At 37.9% G+C, this 17742-nt stretch overlaps 1 protein-coding gene and 1 pseudogene across 6 annotated transcripts in view; one reads left to right on the top strand and one right to left on the bottom strand.

Annotated features, from left to right (window-relative positions):
- Window positions 1-17742, top strand: part of SCOC (short coiled-coil protein) — a 48872-nt gene that overhangs the window by 19773 nt on the left and 11357 nt on the right. The window contains exon 2 of one of the 6 annotated variants that reach the window (XM_074396892.1): window positions 17002-17378. The exons of 3 other annotated variants lie outside the window; for them this stretch is intronic. In XM_074396892.1, the coding sequence (XP_074252993.1) occupies window positions 17140-17378 (239 nt within the window). In that variant the 5' untranslated portion in view covers window positions 17002-17139. Of the gene's footprint in view, window positions 1-17001; window positions 17438-17742 lie in introns of those variants that run through there. 2 more of the 6 variants (XM_039479084.2, XM_039479085.2) reach the window with 2 other exon arrangements.
- Window positions 3891-5086, bottom strand: LOC104651404 (large ribosomal subunit protein eL14 pseudogene; annotated as a pseudogene).

The raw sequence follows: 17742 nt of genomic DNA, 5'->3' as shown, positions 1-17742 counted from the left end.
CAGTATGTGGCGGCCCTCCAACGGTCTGAGGGACAGTGAACTGGCCCCCTGTGTAAAACGTTTGGGGATGCCTGTTGTAGAGTTTGGTCAATAATAGAAAAGAAAGGTTAGGGAAAGAGCTACAAAAATACTACTCGACTTATTGTAAAAATAATTCTATTAATGGCCATTGATTTCTACCGATGCTTCTTTAATCTCTAGCTGGTGTGGTTCTCTTCCTTTTTAAACTTTAGATATCCAGTCAACACTTTCTGGGACATTTTGTAGTATTTCCCTTAGGATACTGTATAAGGAAGGAGGAAGAAAAACAGGAGTTTGACACAGAACTAAAACTCATTCAATTTAAAGGTTTCTGGGAGAAGCAAACTAGGATGGGCCCTGAGTGTCAGTGCATATTCTTGCTGGCATGCCAAGAGTACAGGCCCCAACCCAGGCTTTACTCAGATATGACTGCAGAGAGCAACCTGAAGGGATGAGATAATGCTTCACTGGTTAAAGAGCAACCTTGGTTCTACTTGCCATAAAAGACAAAGATTCCCAAAGCTCAGTGTTCCTCTCCTATACCATGCAGGCATCCACAGGGGTCCTCTGCCTTACCCTTGTAGGACTGGGGGACATAGGTAACACTAACAAATCAGCAAAAAGCTCATGGTGAGCTGGGAGTAAGAAAGTCCTTCGACTCTGACTCAGACATCTCATGTGTTCTGCCAGCATTCATGAAATAGGCAGTTGTTAGCTTGTAAGTGCAGCTGACCTTTGAACAACATGGGTTTGAACTGTATGAGTCCACTTTTATGCAGATTTTTTTCAGTAAATATAATGGAAAATTTTTTGGAGACTGACAATTTGGAAAAATTCACAAACTTCACAGCCTAGAAATATTTAAAAAAAGAACATTAGGTATGTCACAAATTCATAAACATATGTAGGTACTAGTCTGTGTTATTATTTATTACCATAAAACAGCACAAATCTATTATAAAAGTTAAAATTTATCAAAACTTATGCACATGATTACAGACCATACATGGCACCATTTGCAGTTGAGAGAAATGTAAACAAATGTACAGATGCTGTATTAAATCACAAGTGCATAAAAGTAACCATAGTACATACTGTACTGTTATAATAATTTTACAGCCACCTCCTGTTGCTATTGCTATGAGTTTAAGTGCTGCGAGTATCCACTTAAAATGCCATGGGACACTAATCATCTCTGTGTGAGCAGTTCATCTCTCTGGTAAATTGCCTATTGCAGTAAAAAGTAATCTTTTGTGGTTCTGTAGTGTTTTTCATTGTGTTTAGTGCAATACTGTAAACCCTGAATAATGCCGTGGCACCCATACAAAGTGCCGCTAGTGATGTTGGAAGTGCTCCTAAGAAGCAGAGAAAATTCATGACATTATAAGAAAAAGTTGAAATGCTTGACATGTATTGTAGATTGAAGTCTGCAGCTGTGGTTGCCCATCATTTCAAGATAAATGAATTCAGCTTAAGAACCATTGTAAAAAAGAAAAGAAAATTCATGAATATATCACTGCAGCTACACCAGCAAGCGTGGAAAACTTACACTTTTAGCAAAATACCTTTTTATCTAGTATTGAAAATGCAGTTTTTCTGTGGTTAAAGGATTGCTGTAAGAAAGGCATATCTAGGCCGGGCGCGGTGGCTCAAGCCTGTAATCCCAGCACTTTGGGAGGCCGAGGCGGGTGGATCACGAGGTCGAGAGATCGAGACCATCCTGGTCAACATGGTGAAACCCCGTCTCTACTAAAAATACAAAAAATTAGCTGGGCATGGTGGCGCGTGCCTGTAATCCCAGCTACTCAGGAGGCTGAGGCAGGAGAATTGCTTGAACCCAGGAGGCGGAGGTTGCGGTGAGCCGAGATCGCGCCATTGCACTCCAGCCTGGGTAACAAGAGCGAAACTCCGTCTCAAAAAAAGAAAAAAAAAAAAAAAAAAAAAAAAAAAAAAAAAAAAAAAAAGAAAGGCATATCTATAAACTGTGATGTGAATTGAGAAAAAGTGAAGTCATTATATAACAACTTAGAGCAAAAAGAAGGTGAAGGATGTAAAACTGAAGATTTTAATGCCAGCAAAGGATGGTTAGATAATTTTAAGAAGAGGTTTGGCTTTAAAATGTCAAGATAACAAAAGAAGCAGCTTCTACCAACCAAGAGGCAGCAGACAAGTTCTCAGATGCCATTAAAAAAATCATTGAGGAGACAGAATATCTGCCTCAACAGGTTTCTAATGTGGATCAAAGTGCCCTATTCTGGGAAAAAAAATTCCACAAAGGACATTTATTAGTAAGAAAGAGAAGTGAGCACAGAATTTAAGGCAGGAAGGGATAGGCTACCTCTACTCTTTTGTGCAAATTGTTGGGGCAGGGGTGTTGTTCATGACTGCCCTTATCTAAAAGCTGCTCATCCTGGAGTTGAAGGGAAAAGAAAAACACCAGCTGTCAGTCTTATGTTGTACAACAAGAAGGCCAAGACAATGTAAACCCTTTTTCTGGATTGGTTCCATCAATGCTTTGTTCCTGAAGTCAGGAATTACCTATTACATTTTTTTTTTCTGACATTGGACAGTCCCTCTGGCCACCCAAAACCCCATGGGTTCAACACTGAAGCTGTCAATGTGTCCTACCTGCCCCCAAACACAACGTCTTTAGTTCAGCCTCTAGATCCTTGGCTCATAAGAACCTTTAAGGCTTATTACACAAGGTACTCTATGGAAAGGATTGTCAATGCCATGGAAGAGAACTCTGATAGAGCATCATGATAGTCTGGAAGGATTACACCACTGAAGATGTCATCGTTGTTATAAAAGAAGTTGTGAAGGTTAACAAGATTGAAATAATAAATTCCTGCTGGAGAAAATGATACAGATATTGAGGATGACTTCATAGGATTTATCACAAAGCCAATCAAAGAAATCATGAACGATATTATGGATATGGCAAAAAAAAAAAAAGTGAAAAGTGAAGGGTTTCAAGATCTGGATCTTGGAGAAATGTAAGAGCTCATAGAGATCACACAAGAAGAATTAACAGAATACGACTTGGTGGAGATTGGTGCTTCCAAACCAGTGCCACATAACAAGAAAGAAGACATAGAAAAGGCAGTGCCAGAAAACAAATTGACATTAGACAATCTGGCAGAAGGGTTCCAGTTATTCAAGACTGCTTTTGACATCTTGATACAGGCACTGAAACTAAAGCAGTGGAAGAAAGATTTTACCATATAGAACATTTTTAGAGAAATGAAAAAAAGCAAAAAATCAGACAGAATTACAATGCATTTTCATAGTTTCACTGAGTGTCCTGACTCTCTTCCCTCCCCTTCCGTCCTCCATCTCTTGCCTCTGTTGCCCCTGAGACAGGAAGTCCAACCCCTCCTGTTTCTTCTTCTCCTCAGCCTGTTGAGTGTGAAGATGAACCAGATGAAGACTTTCATGATGAACCACTTCCATGTAATGAAAAGTAATATAGTTTCTCTTATTACTTTCTTAATAACATTTTCTTTTCTCTAGATTACTTTATTGTGAGAATACAAAACATATAAAAATATGTGTTAATTGACTATTTATGTTATCGTTAATGCTTCCAGTCAACATGGGCTATTAGCAATTAGGCTATGTGGGAGTCAGAAGTTATACTCCTATTGCACAGGGTATTGGCATCTCCTAACCCCACATTATTCAAGGTTCAACTGTAGGGTAACACCCCTGATCCTGACAAAAGCTGACAGAGGAACTCTAACAGGTTGATTATTTTTTATCATAAATGGTTACGAGGGAAACAGAAAACTATAAGGATCATGTTTGCATATTGCAATTTAAAAAATCCATGAGCAGCCTAGCATTTTAGAGCCTTGTTGCAACTTGGCTACATTCTTTTCCTTCCGTCCCTCCCTCCCTCCCTTTCTTCTTCACTGCCTCCCTCTTTCTTTTCTTTTCTTTTCTTTTTTTTTTTTCCAAATAGGACCTTTATTACTTTTCTAATCACCTCTTACACTTTCTTGCCAAATGCTTTTGGAGCAGGTGCTTTCTGGGCTGGAGCTTTTTGACCCTTCTGAGCTCTTGGAAGAGGTGCTGTCTTCTGGCCTGTGGCTTTCTGGACAGGAACCTTCTGAGCTGGGGCCTTCTTGCCCACAGTGGTTGGGTTTTTTTGTTTGTTTGTTGCTAGAACTTTAACAGCAGCAGCAGCACCCTTCGTGGCAGGAGCTTTTTTGGGAGAGGCTTACAGGAGAGCTGCCTTTTGAGGCTTCTTAACTTCATTCTTGATTATTTTGTTCCTCATTTTCTTTGCCTTTGTAACTTTAAAATGATCACAATCTGTCATCTTTGCTTTCCTTTCTCTGGCTTCAATATTCTTGGCCCATCGTGTGGCTGCTCACTTTGTACTGATGTTTGCCTTCTGCCAGGCTTGTTGGACATACTTCTGGTGGGCACTGTGTGGAAACTTGAGGATGAAATCAGTGTGCACTTGAAAGGCATGGTTTGTCTCCTCATTTGAGTGCAAGGTCCGTCAACCAAAGCCCTGTTCTGATCAATAACATCTACAATTGTGACCAGTTTTCTGGCACAAGGTCCAAAGGAGATGTAGGCCACACGGCCAACCTCCATGAAGTGTCTGAACACCATGTTGATGGCATTCAGTGAGAAGGAAGAAGGCTGGGTGCATTTTTCACAAAATATTAGTTATCAACAGGGCATGGTGGCTCATACCTGTAATCCCAGCACTTTGGGAGGCCCAGGTGGGTGGATCACTTGAGGTCAGGAGTTTGAGACCAGCCTGACCAACATGGTGAGACCCCATCTTTACTAAAAATACAAAAATTAGCCAGGTGTCATGGTGGGCACCTGTAATCCCAGCTCCTCAGGAGGCTGAGGCAGGAGAATCACTTGAACCTGCAAGGCAGAGGTTGTGGTGAGTCGAGATCATGCCACTGCACTTTAGCCTGGGCAACAGAGCAAGACCCTGTACTCCAGCCTGAGCAACAGAGCAAGACGTTGTCTCAAAAACAAATAAATAAATATATAATTAGTTATCACTGTAACCCTGACTTCTATACTCTTCAGACTTACTTTATGCTTGTTAAAAATAGAATCCCCTTTATTGTTCCAGACCTATATGATTAATCATGGCTATATATATATATATATATATATATATATATATATATATACATATACACATATATATACATTTGAGACAAAATCTTGTTCTGTCACACAGGCTGGACAGTGGCACGATCTCGGCTAACTGCAGCCTCTGCCTCCTGGGTTCAAGCAATTCTCCTGCCTTAGCCTCCAGAGTAGCTACAGGCACATGCTGCCATGCCCAGCTAATTTTTGTATTTTTGGTAGAAATGGGGTTTCACCTTGTTGGCCAGGATGGACTTGATCTCCTGACTTTGTGATCTGCCCGCCTCCGCCTCCTAAAGTGTTGGGATTATAGGCATGAGCCACTGCACCCAGCCTAAAGCCAAATTATTTTTATAAAATTTTAGTGAGCATGTACCCAGCTGACAAGATTGAAAATGTAGATTCGTGTACAGAGAATCACAGGATCACAAAATCACGAAAGGTGGAATGAGGTGGCTCAGTGGCAACTCACTCAGGAAATATGCTTTGAGAACCTGTGGCAGGCAGAGTGCCAAGAGCTGGATGGTCAGACACAATTTTGCCCCTGAAGATTGACTCTTAAATATGGGGAACCAGTCACTCTTACTCACTGGTAGTGTCGTTTGATAAAGTTCTTAATGTTATTTTACACCATGTTAAGAAGTTAAATGAACTCTCTTCCAAGCCCTCACTTGAGGAAACCGGGGTAGACAGTAACTAACTCCCTCCAGTCTTATGGTTAATTTCAAATATTTGAATGCTACACAATACCTAGCTCACAATAGACACAAAACTGAACTTCTAAATGAGTAAAGAATGAAATGAATTGAATTTAGGCTGAGCCAGAACAAGAACCCAGGTTTCTTTTCCATCAAACCAATGCTGTCACATTGTGGGTGGATCAGAGTTTTCTGAACCAGTCATTTGCAGACCAACATCAGAATTTTTGACACTTTAAATTAACCATTTAATTAAAGTCAGTTTTGAAGCTAGCTTTATTCTAAGCAAAATGTTAACATCTGTGAATTAAGAATTAGTTGTATTATTCATATTTACTATAAAGAAATAAATATGTAACTATTTTTAAAAGTTCATCTTGTACAACCAGATGTATAAATACCACTTTTGGGGGAAATGCTAATTAGAAAATACTGTCTAGAGAAAAATAAGGACTGTAAACCAAAAAGTATCTGAGACAGGTCTCAATCAATTTAGAAGTCTATTTTGCTAAGGTTAAGGACATACCTGGAATGAAAGAACACAGAATTAGAGAAACAGTCTGTAGTCTGCTCCTTTCTCCAAGGATGACTTTGAGAGCTTCAATATTTAAAGGGGAAAAGTGGGCTGGAGAGGAAAGAGCGTGGGTATAGTAATCTACATGTTGCAGAAGAAAAGGTGCAGGTAGGGGAATGGTGAATTATTTATTCATCTTGTGCTCAGCAAATCGGCACTTTACATAAGATAGGGTGAACATAGAGTAGCTACCTATGGAGATATTTAACCTTTTGTCTGTAGCTACCTATGGAGATATTTAACCTTTTATCTGTAGCTATCTGCTTAGGAACAGAAGGAAAGGCAGCTTCTTGTGTGACTCAGCTTTCAGCTTATTTTTCTCCTTCTGGCAGAGTGAATTGGAGTCCCAAGTTTTTATTTTCCTTTCACAGCACCCAAACCGCACAGAATCATTCCTAATTGTTTCCATTTTATGATATGTTCAAAGCTTGATTCCATAGAGACCTTGAAGTCCTCTGGAATTCTCACTTGAGAAACTCTAAAAATACATTGGTAATTTCTTACATTTCCTCTATCTATTGAACAAATAAATAAAAATGACTGATCAAATTTATTTACTATTGGTTATTATTAGAAATTGTCATCATAAGAAAAGTATACATGAACACCTTAATTTACCAAGTAGCTATATGGTATACTGTTGGGTATAGTACACTAGTCTACAGTATACAATTAGGTCTACTTTTGAAATCAAGTTTTAACAAATAGGATATATTCTTTACTCACCAAATTTGGAAGAGCATTCATTCTTCAATGAATTCAGTAACCTTTCAAGTGAAAAAAATAAGTAAAAAGAAAATGTGAGTTATTTAGGAATGCGATGAAACATGTTTTGCAAATTAATGATCTTAAAGCATCAGAGAACACACCTGGTTATACTTGAAAGTTATCAAAAATGCTTCCATTTAGCATATTTCACCTTAAAATATCCACAGTATGTTTAGAACCCTCTAATTACTTATGACAAAATAGCAGCTTGTATGTGCACAATGAGAGTGTGTCAGACTAGAAGATCAAAAAGATCTTGGAAGTTCTCTATTTCTTTATTTATCATTTCTTCCCCTACATAATATGTTGCCTTGAAGAGTTTTCAATTAGGACTTCCCCCATTCTCTATGAAAACAATTTTAATTTTGTGCCTTTTTAAAGATGAACTATATTATCAATATTCACACAGTCCAGGTCACATGAATAGTCACCTTATAATTAAATATTTCTATGCAATCTTAGTGGTTTCTATTTCTACTTATAGCCTTTCCTTATTCAGAAGAGGAAAATTTTTTTATGGCCAAGTAATTTTTAAAACCATTTTTAACTGAAAAATATAATACAAATATAGAACCTGTATAAAATAAATATGTAGTTTAATGAATGTTTATTTCATGATGAGTTTGTCAAAACTTCAACTCTCTTTTTTTATGCTCACTTACATATACTGTTTTTTTAGGCACTTTTTGGTCATTTCAAAGCGGGTTTCCCCCCCTTATAATTTAAGATACATCTTAATGATCAGTAATGCTGTTTTATCAAATATGAACATCTTGTGAAAGATACATTACTCTTTAATCTTGTAGTTACCTTTTTGTATGTTATCTTTTTTAGATAGTTTCTAAAGACTTATTTTAAAGTTTATATTATCTAGCAAACATAATTTGGTTCTGAAATTTGAAAAAGTTAAACACTCTAAAATAACTATATCCTACTTTATGGCAATCATTTTCTTGCATTTAAAAATATTTTTGTCATCCAAACATTCATCCAAAATAAGCCATTAGTTTTCCATCTATTTATAAAATATGTATTTGTGAACTCAAAAGTATCTGAGACAGGTCTCAATCAATTTAGAAAGTTTATTTTGCCAAGGTTAAGGATGTGCCCATAACACAGACTTAGGAAGTCCTGACAATATGTTCCCACATATTGAAGTACAGCTTGCTTTTATATTTGTGAGGGAGACGTAATACATCAATCAATACATGTTAGATATACATTGGTTTGGTCTGGAAAGGCAGGCAACTCGAAGTGGGGACTGCCAGTTTATAGACAGATTTAAAAATTTTCTGATTGGCTGTTGGTTGAAAGAGTTATTATCTAAAGACCTGGAATCAATAGAAAGGAATGTATGGGTTAAAATGATAAGTGATTATGAAGACCAAAGTTTTATCAAGCAAATGAGGCCTCCAGGTAGTAGGTTTCAGAGATAATAGATTGCAAATGTTTCTTATCAGACTTTGGGTCTGTGTGGATGTTAATGCTGGTTGGCTTTTACTGAATTTTAAAAGGGAGGAGTGTATAATGAGACATGTCTGAACCCCTTCACATCATGGCCTGATTAGAGTTTTAGGTTAGCTTTGGAATGCTCTTGACTGAGAGGAAGGATCCATTCAGATAGTTGGGGGGCCTTATAATTTTATTTTTGGTTTACATATTTTAAATGTCCTTAAACTACAAGGTTTTTTTCCACTCATTTTCATCCCAGTACAATTTATTTTACTTTTTCATTAAAAAATTTTTTTTGTGAGTACATAATAGGTGTGTATATTTATAGGGGAGTGCAATTTATTTTATAAAGGGCTTTTTTTTTTTTTTTAAATCTTTGTCCTGTAGTGTTTTCCATGGCTGGATATTTTGTTTTTCTTTGAGACAGAGTCTCACTCTGTCACCAGGTTGGAGTGCAGTGGCATGATCTTGGTTCACTGCACCCTCTACCTTTTGGGTTCAAGTGATTCTCCTGTCTCAGCCTCCCAAGTAGCTGAGATTACAGGTGCCCACCACCACACCCAGCTAATTTTTGTATTTTTAGTAGAAATGGGTTTTTGCCATGTTGGCCAGGCTGGTAACCTGACCTCAGGTGATCTGCCTGCCTCGGCCTCCCAAAGTGCTAAGATTATAGGTGTGAGCCACTGTGCCCAGCCTTACTGCTGGATTTTGATAATGTTTTGCAGGTGGTAGATTTTTACATATTTCTCAGTTCTCTGCATTTCCTGTTAAACTGATAATTTATGGGCTTAAGTCAGGCTCCATATTTTTTAAATCAGATTTTCACAGGTGATAGTATATTCATTTTCCATTAGAAAGTAAATGATATCAGGATTGTAGCTCCCAGTGAAAGCACAGAGAATGAGAGGATGCCACACTTTCAGATGAATTATTGTTGCTCACGGACCAGGAGATTGCCAGTGGAGGAGCCCCATGGGTCGCCAGCGCGACTCTTGTGGCCGGCGTGGCGGTTTTGCTGGCGCCCCAGTGCAGTGGTTCTTCATGCAAAGTAAACGGGACTGGTTCCCCTTTTGGTCGACGTTTGGAGCTCCGGTAAGGCAGAGTCGCCTATTCAGCTGATTGAAAAAGGGACTCAAGGAGGAAGCCAGACTGGAGATTCCCGGGCAGAAAAGCACCACGCATCTTAACACCGCTGTTTTGGCCGGCATGGTGGGTTGCTCAGGTTCCAGCACTGGGAATCAACAAACTGGACGTCCACTCAGAGACCTAATTTGAAAGTCGGTAATTACAAAGAAGACAGGTGGATAAATTGACGATGATGGGAAGAAACCAGCGTAAAAAGGCTGAGAATGCCCCAAATCAGAATGCCTCTCCCTCTACAGGGGATCACAGTTCCTCATCAACAAGGGAACAAGGCCTTATGGAGAACGAGTGCGTTCCATTAACAGATTTAGGCTTCAGAAGGTGGATAATAAGAAACTTCTGTGAGTTAAAAGAACATGTTCTAGCCCAATGTAAAGAAACTAAGAACCTTGAAAAAAGGTTTGACGAAATCCTAACGAGAACAGACAATCTAGAGGGGAATATAAATGAATTAATGGAACTAAATAATACAATACGAGAACTCCACAAAGTATGCACAGGTTTTAACAGTCGAATTGATCAAGCAGAAGAAAGGATATCAGAGGTCAAATACCAACTTAATGAAATGAAATGAGAAGATAAGATTAGAGAAGAAAGAGTAAAAAGGATTGAGCAAAGTCTCCAAGAAATATGGGACTATATGAAAAGACCTAATTTACATCTGATAGGTGTACCTGAATGTCATGAAGAGAATGAATCCAAGCTGGAAAATATTCTTCAGGATATTATTCAGCAAAACTTTCCTAACCTAGTAAGGCAGGAAAATACTCAACTTCAGGTAATACAGAGAACACCACAAAGATATTCCTCAAGTAGAGCAACCCCAAGACACATAATTGTTAGATTCATCAGGGTTGAAATAAAGGAGAAAATTCTAAGGGCAGCTAGAGAGAAAGGTCAGGTTACCCATAAACGGAAGCCTATCAGACCCACAGCAGATCTCTCAGCTGAAACCCTACAAACTAGAAGAGAGTGGGGGTCAATATTCAATATCCTCAAAGAAAAGAATTTTCAACCCAGAATCTCATATCCAGCCAAACTAAGCTTCATAAATGAAGGAAAAATAAAATTTTTCATGAACAAGCAAGCACTCAGAGATTTCATCACCACCAGGCCTGTTTTACAAGAGCTCCTGAAAGAAGCACTATACACAGAAAGGAACAACCAGTATCAGTCATCCCAAAAACTTACCAAAAGGTAAAGAGTATCTCCATAATGAAGAATCTATATCAACTAATGGGCAAAATAGCCAGCTAGCATTAAACGACAATATTAAACTCACAAATATCAATATTAATCCTAAATTTAAATAGATTAAATGTCCCAATCAAAGACACAGGGAAATTGAATAAAAAGTCAAAACCCATCAGTTCACTGTATCCAGATCCATCTCATAAGTAAGGACACAAAAAGACTCAAAACAAGGGGTTGGTGGAAGACTTACCAATCAAATGGAGAGAAAAAAAAAAAAGAAAGAAAAGAAAACAGGAGTTGTAACTTTCATCTCTGACAAAATAGACTTTAATAGTAACAAAGACTTAAAGAAACAAAGAAGGACATTAAATAATGGTAAAAGGATCAAAGCAACAACAAGAGTCAATGATCATAAATATATATGCACCTAATATAGGAACACCCAGATACATAAGACAAGTTCTTAAAGGTTTATAAAGAGACTTGGACTCCCGCACAATAATAGCGGGAGACTTTGACACCACATTGTTAATATTTGATGGATCAATGAGATAGAAAATTAACAGGGACATCTATGATTTGAACTCGGACCTGGAACAAGTAAACTCAGTGAATATTTACAGAATTCTTCACCCCAGGTCCACAGAACATACATTTTTCTCAGTATCATATTACACTTATGACCACATAATTGGAAGTAAATCACTCTTCAATATTTGCATAGCATTTCACAGACTCAAATGAAATATTGGTTGGCTGTTTGTTATTTTCTTCCCTTATTCTTTCCTGTCTCCTCTGTTAAGCACAATTATTGGCATAAAAGAGGTTTTCAATACCTATTTTTAGATTACATTCCAGCCTGGGCAATAGAGCAAGACTCCTGTTTTCTCTCCCCCTTTCTCTCTTTCTTTCTTTCAAAAAAAAAAAAAAAAAGTAAATGATATCTGTCTCTCTTTGTGTTGTTCATAACACTGATGCTCAGTGTCTAGTTAAGTGTTTCTCAGTCATCTTTTAAACTATAGCCCTCCCCCTAGGGCCTTTTAAGACATTTCTTAATGAAATTCTTCCTCTATGAAAATGTCTTTTGCCATACTTAGAAAACCTTTATTTCTTCAAACATTTTTCAGTACAATACTATTTTTCCTTTCCTTCTGGGACTCTGATGACTCAAATGTTAGATATTTTTGGTGCTTAGGTTTCTGAGCTTTTGTTCATTTTTTGTTTCAATGATTTTTCTCTCTTGCTCAGATTGGATAATTTCTACTGAAATTATCAAATTCACTAACTCATCTTTCATCTCCATCCTCCCACTGATTCTTTGTAGAGAGTTTTAAATTTCGTTAAAATTTTAAAATGTAATTAAATCAATTTATTATTTTTCAGTTCTAAAAATTTCCATTTGGTTTTTATTTATATCTTCTATTTACATTATTCATATTTTCAAATATAATTTCTGTCTTGGGATTTTTCATGATTGCTTACACAGGTATTTTTGTAATAGCTGCTTAAAATCATTTTCAGATAATTTCAACATTTGTGTCATCTCACTGTTGGTATTTATTGTTACTCTGAAGAGAATTGAGATTTGCATGGTTCTTCATAAGCAGAATAATTGTGAATTAGATCCTGGGTATTTTGACTATTATGTTATAAGCCCCTGGGTCTTGTGTAAGTCCTATGCAGAATGTTGATATTTTTAATTTAGTAGGAACATGAGTTGGTTAGGTTGAGGCTCCAAGTTCCAGTCTACCTTCTTTGGGTGGTGGTTCTAAAGTAATTTCAATTTGGAGTCTTTGCAGTTCTTTATTTTTTATTTAATTCTAGCAGTCCTAATAACAGTTCAGTAAAGCAGGTATTATGATACTCATTTTACAAATAAAAGATAGGTTTGAATTCAGACTATATCACTAGCTTTCTGATACTGGATAAGACAGTCTTTGATCCTTTATTTTCTCATCTGTAAAATGGAATTGAAAATACGTAGCTGACTAGATGGTTTGAGGACTAATTAAAACAATACATGTAGCATACCTAGGACATTGTAGACTCTAAAAAAATCGTAGCTAGTTGTGATGGTTAATACTGAGTGTCAACTTGATTGGATTGAATAGTGTAAAATATTGATCCTGGGTGTGTCTGTGAGGGTGCTGCCAAAGGAGATTAACATTTGAGTCAGTGGACTGAGAAAGGCAGACTCACCCTTAATCTGGGTGGGCACCATCTAATCAGCTGCCAGCATGGCCAGGATATAAAGCAGATAGAAAAACATGAAAAGTCTAGATTGGCTTAGCCTCCCACCCTACATCTTTCCCCCATGTTGGATGCTTCCTGCCTTTGAACATTGGACTCCAAGTTCTCCAGCTTTAGGATTTGGACTGGCTTCCTTTCTCCTCAGCTTGCAGACAGCCTATGGTGGGACCTTGTGATCATGTGAGTTAATACTACCTAATACATTTCCATATAGATATATAAATTCTGTCTCTCTAGAGAACCCTAATATACTAATCTTCTTATTTTAAAAAATCAATTTTATTGAGAAAAAATTACTATCAATGCACACATTTTAAGTTACAGAAGATGACTTTCGACATTCACGTATACTGTGTAACCATCACCCCCATCAGTAAGATATTATAGGACATTTCCATTACCCCAACAGTCTCATCATGCTCCTTTGAGTCAGCCCTCCTCTCAGCTTCTACCCTAGGCAATCACTGATCTGATTTCTGTCACAATTGATAAGTAAAGCACTAGAACTTTAAATTAAGAGAACGATAAAGTCTGGATATTTTCACTCAACATAAATACTTTAGATTCATCCATTAACAGTGGTTTATTCTTCATGTTTATCTCAGAAATTTATTCTTTTATAATTGCTGGCTAGTATTTCAGTATTTTTGGAATGTTTTTCTATTGTTGATTGACATAGCTCTTAGATACACTGAATTCAAGTCATTTATTAATGTACTGTGACTATTGTTTTTTTTTTAAGCCTGTGAATTGTCTTTCATTTTCATCATGATGTCTTTCAGAGAGCAGAAAACCTCACTTTTTATGAAGTTCAATAATTAAAAATTATTTTAAAAATTACTTTATAATTTTTTTGTGTGTGACTTTCCCTGTGACCCACAGTTTGTTTAGAAGTACATAGTCTGATTTCCAACTATTTGGGGATTTACAAATATCGTTCTGTTAATGATTTCTAGTTTAATTCCTTTGTGGGTAGAGACAATAATTTTTATGATTTCAATTATTTAAAATTTGCTGAGATTTGTTTTAGGATACACAGTGGACTCTATTTTGATAAATATTCCAAGTGCATTGGAAAAGAAAGTGTGTTCTTCAGTTATTGGGTGGAATGTTCTACAAATGTCCATTAGGGCAAGTTGGTTGATAGCACTGTTCAGGCCTTCTATATTAATAGTTAAGAAAATTGCTAGCCTTTTTTCAAAATCACCTTTGTAGCTTTCAAAAACACTAATGCCTATATCTCACTCCATGAGATTGTGATTTATTCTGAGGTGTGGTCTATTCACTGGTATAATTAAATGATTCCAGGTGATTCTAATACACTGAAAAGTTTGGGACATGATTCTGTACACTTATATTTTTCTGTATACTTGCTTTACAAATTGCAGAGCAGGGAGTAATGAACTGTTTGAATTCAATTAATTTTTGATTCATTGCTATTTTGTAGCTCTGTGGTAAGGATTTTGCATCTTCTTGATTAATATGCCCCTTTATCTCATTATTTTAATGTTACTTTCCCTAATTATTAGTGAAGGTAAACATTTTTTTAAAAGCCTTTCTGGCCATTCAGTTTTCTTCTTCTGTAAGTGGACTACTTACGTTATTTGCATCTATTTATCTTGAGTTGTCTTTTTCTTAATGATTTGTGTGAATTCTTTATATTTTCAAAGTTTTACTATATTCTGCCAACCTGTGGCTTGTTTTTAACTTGATTAGAGATGGCATCTCTCCTGTTTATAAAACTTTTGCATTTTCAACTAATCATTATTTTACATCTTTCCTTAATGAATCATGCTATTTCTTCCTTATGGTGATATCATAAAGACAAGTGCTTTTCTTCTAAAAGTTTAGAGTTTTGTTTTTCACATTTTGGGTCATTATTTCATTTGGAATTTAGTTTTGTTTCTGTTGTGGTATCAGAATCCAATTTCATATTTTTATATAAATAGCCAATTTAACTAAAACCACCATACTTTGTTTTTTATATCCCATGAACAGTTATTGTACTAATTTACACTCCCAACAGTAATGAATAACAGTTTTTTTCCACAGCCTTAGCACATCATTCCTCACTAGACATCTTTATTGTATACCAACTTCCAGGTGTCCTTTTTTCTAATTTCCTTTTTGTCTATTCTTGTGTCAATACCACTTTTTAAAAATTTGCTTTAAAATAGAATTACCATATGATTCAACACAAATTAATACCCACTTCTGGGTATATATCCAAAAGAACGGAAAAGAGGGCCTCAAAGAGACATTTGCACACTCATGTCCATAGCAGTATTACTCACAGTAGCCAAAATGTGGAAGCAACCTAAGAGTCCACTGACAGATGAATGATAAACAAAATGTGGTATAGTACACATAATAAACAATATACAGACTACTATTCAGCCTTAAAAAGGAAGTTCTGCAAGATGCTATAACATGGATGAACCTTGAGGACATTATGCTAAATGAAATAAGCCAGTCACAAAAAGGCAAATTCTGTACCATTCCACTTATGTGAAGCACCTAGAGCAGTCAAACTGGAAAGTAGGATGATTACTGCCAGGAGATGGGAGTAGGAAATGGAGAGTTGTTGTTTAATAGGAATAGAGTTTTAGTTTGGCAAGATGAAAAGAGAGATTGGTTCTGGAGACAGGTTGAACAACAATGCGGAATGTATCTGATACTACTGATGTTAAAAATGGTTAAGATGGTAAATTTTATTCTATGTATATTTCACTACAATTAAAACTATTTAAAAATACTGTTCTAACAAAAACAAAAAGTTGCTTTTAATAGTTTCTCTTGATCTTTGGTATCCTGCAATGTCACCATTGCATAGATTTCTTTGTATTAATTCCGCTCAAGAATAAGTACTTTTTGAACCTGAAAATTCAAATATTCCACAATCTTGGAAAATTCTTAATTATTGCTCTTTGAATACTGCCTGCATCCGTTCTCTCTAGTCTCTTTTTTTGGCACTCCTATTAGATTTATGTTGAATTTTTTTTTCATTTATTTAGCTCCTACATTGCATTCTAGTAAATTTCCTCAAATTGAATATTGTAGTCCCAGCCAAATGTAGTTCTCAAAACACTGAATGGAAGATCTTTTTATAGAGCTCTTAAAATGATTAAGGCGATGTGTCAGCAAACTGTGCCAGAAGTAAAAAGTCAAGAAACAGGGAGACATAAGGCTTGTCTCTACAGCTCAGGAGACTGTGCCAAAGCCAAAATAATAATGTATTGCTGAGATGCCTACCTTGTACTCAACGAATATTAAAGTAGGATGCGGCTTTGTGTCAAGTCCTAGATTACGATGAGCGGTGTCACAAAGATCACTCTACACTCAGAGTTTGGCACTTCATACCATATGTATGACCTTGAGCAAGACATGTATTTACGCTCAGGTTTCAGTTCCTTTCTGTGGGTTGCTGCTGGCTCCAACAGGTAAGGGGAGCGGAAGTGCTATGCCTAAGTACCACCAGGGTATTTTCTCAATTCTAAAATATTAAATGGCCACGCTCTACAGATTTAATAATAGTTTGGGAGGAGGGGAGTGAGGAAAGGAACATTCCACTAGCGCTACTTTATGAGCTTTCCGATTTCGGAAATTAGAAAAATATGAAAAAGTCTGCTCTTAGAATTGAACCACAGTGTCGCATTGACTTTCTTTCTTTGCTCGGTTCGCAAACTATCTTGAACTTGAATGACTTCTCGGTCGCTCATACCAACCTCTTTCCTGATTTTTCCATTCTGGGATTCTCACTCCAATTTTCAGGTTTCCTGTGAGACCTGACGAGCCGCTTCACTAGGGCAGCTTGGCTTCGCTTCGCTTCTGTACTGTCATTGGCTGTCGCTCTTCCAGGGCCCGCCCACAGCGACCTCAATCCTGATTGGATGTCAGTATCCTTTTATTATGGCGAAGGTGGATCCCGGAGCTTTGAGATTGGACGACTGGGGGCAGTGGGCGGCTAATGCGCAGGCGTATATTTTCGAGTCAGGATTGGCGGGTGAGGAGCCGGGATGGGGCGGGACTCTTCTCGTGGCGCACGTTCTGTGGCCGGAGTGGGCGGAGCTGCCGGTGTCAGTTGCTCTGAGTGTCCCCGCCCGAGGTGTCGGCTCCATCCCTGTCTCTCCCCGCGCCTCCAGCGGAAGGTGAGGACCGTCCTGGGCAGCGGAGGGCCTGGCCCCAGGCGACTAGAGCTGCAGCCTCGGTACCGCCGAGGGCCTGGAGGGCGGTGCGGGTTGGACGCGGCCCTGAGCACAGGGTGCTCGGGAGGAGCGGTCTCGGGCCTGGGCATTTGGTGGGCGGCGGAGGCCTGGCTCCCTGCAGAACCCTTGCGCAACCTCTTTTTCTCCTGTTTTCGTGGTCAGGCCCAGGCGTTCTTGAGGAGAGGGGCCTCCCGCGGTCTCTGACGCAGACATTCTGCTGCTTTCTCCCCGCAGCTCCCGACTCGGGAGCGGCTTTGCAGCCTCCAGCTCTGGAATGGGACTGCGCGGGGTGGGGGGGGGGGGCGTT

Source organism: Saimiri boliviensis, chromosome 3 (genome assembly GCF_048565385.1).
Source record: "Saimiri boliviensis isolate mSaiBol1 chromosome 3, mSaiBol1.pri, whole genome shotgun sequence".
Classification (NCBI taxonomy): Eukaryota; Metazoa; Chordata; class Mammalia; order Primates; family Cebidae; genus Saimiri; species Saimiri boliviensis.
Note: the sequence above shows the minus strand (reverse complement) of the source record. Positions and strands in the feature narration are given on the sequence as shown.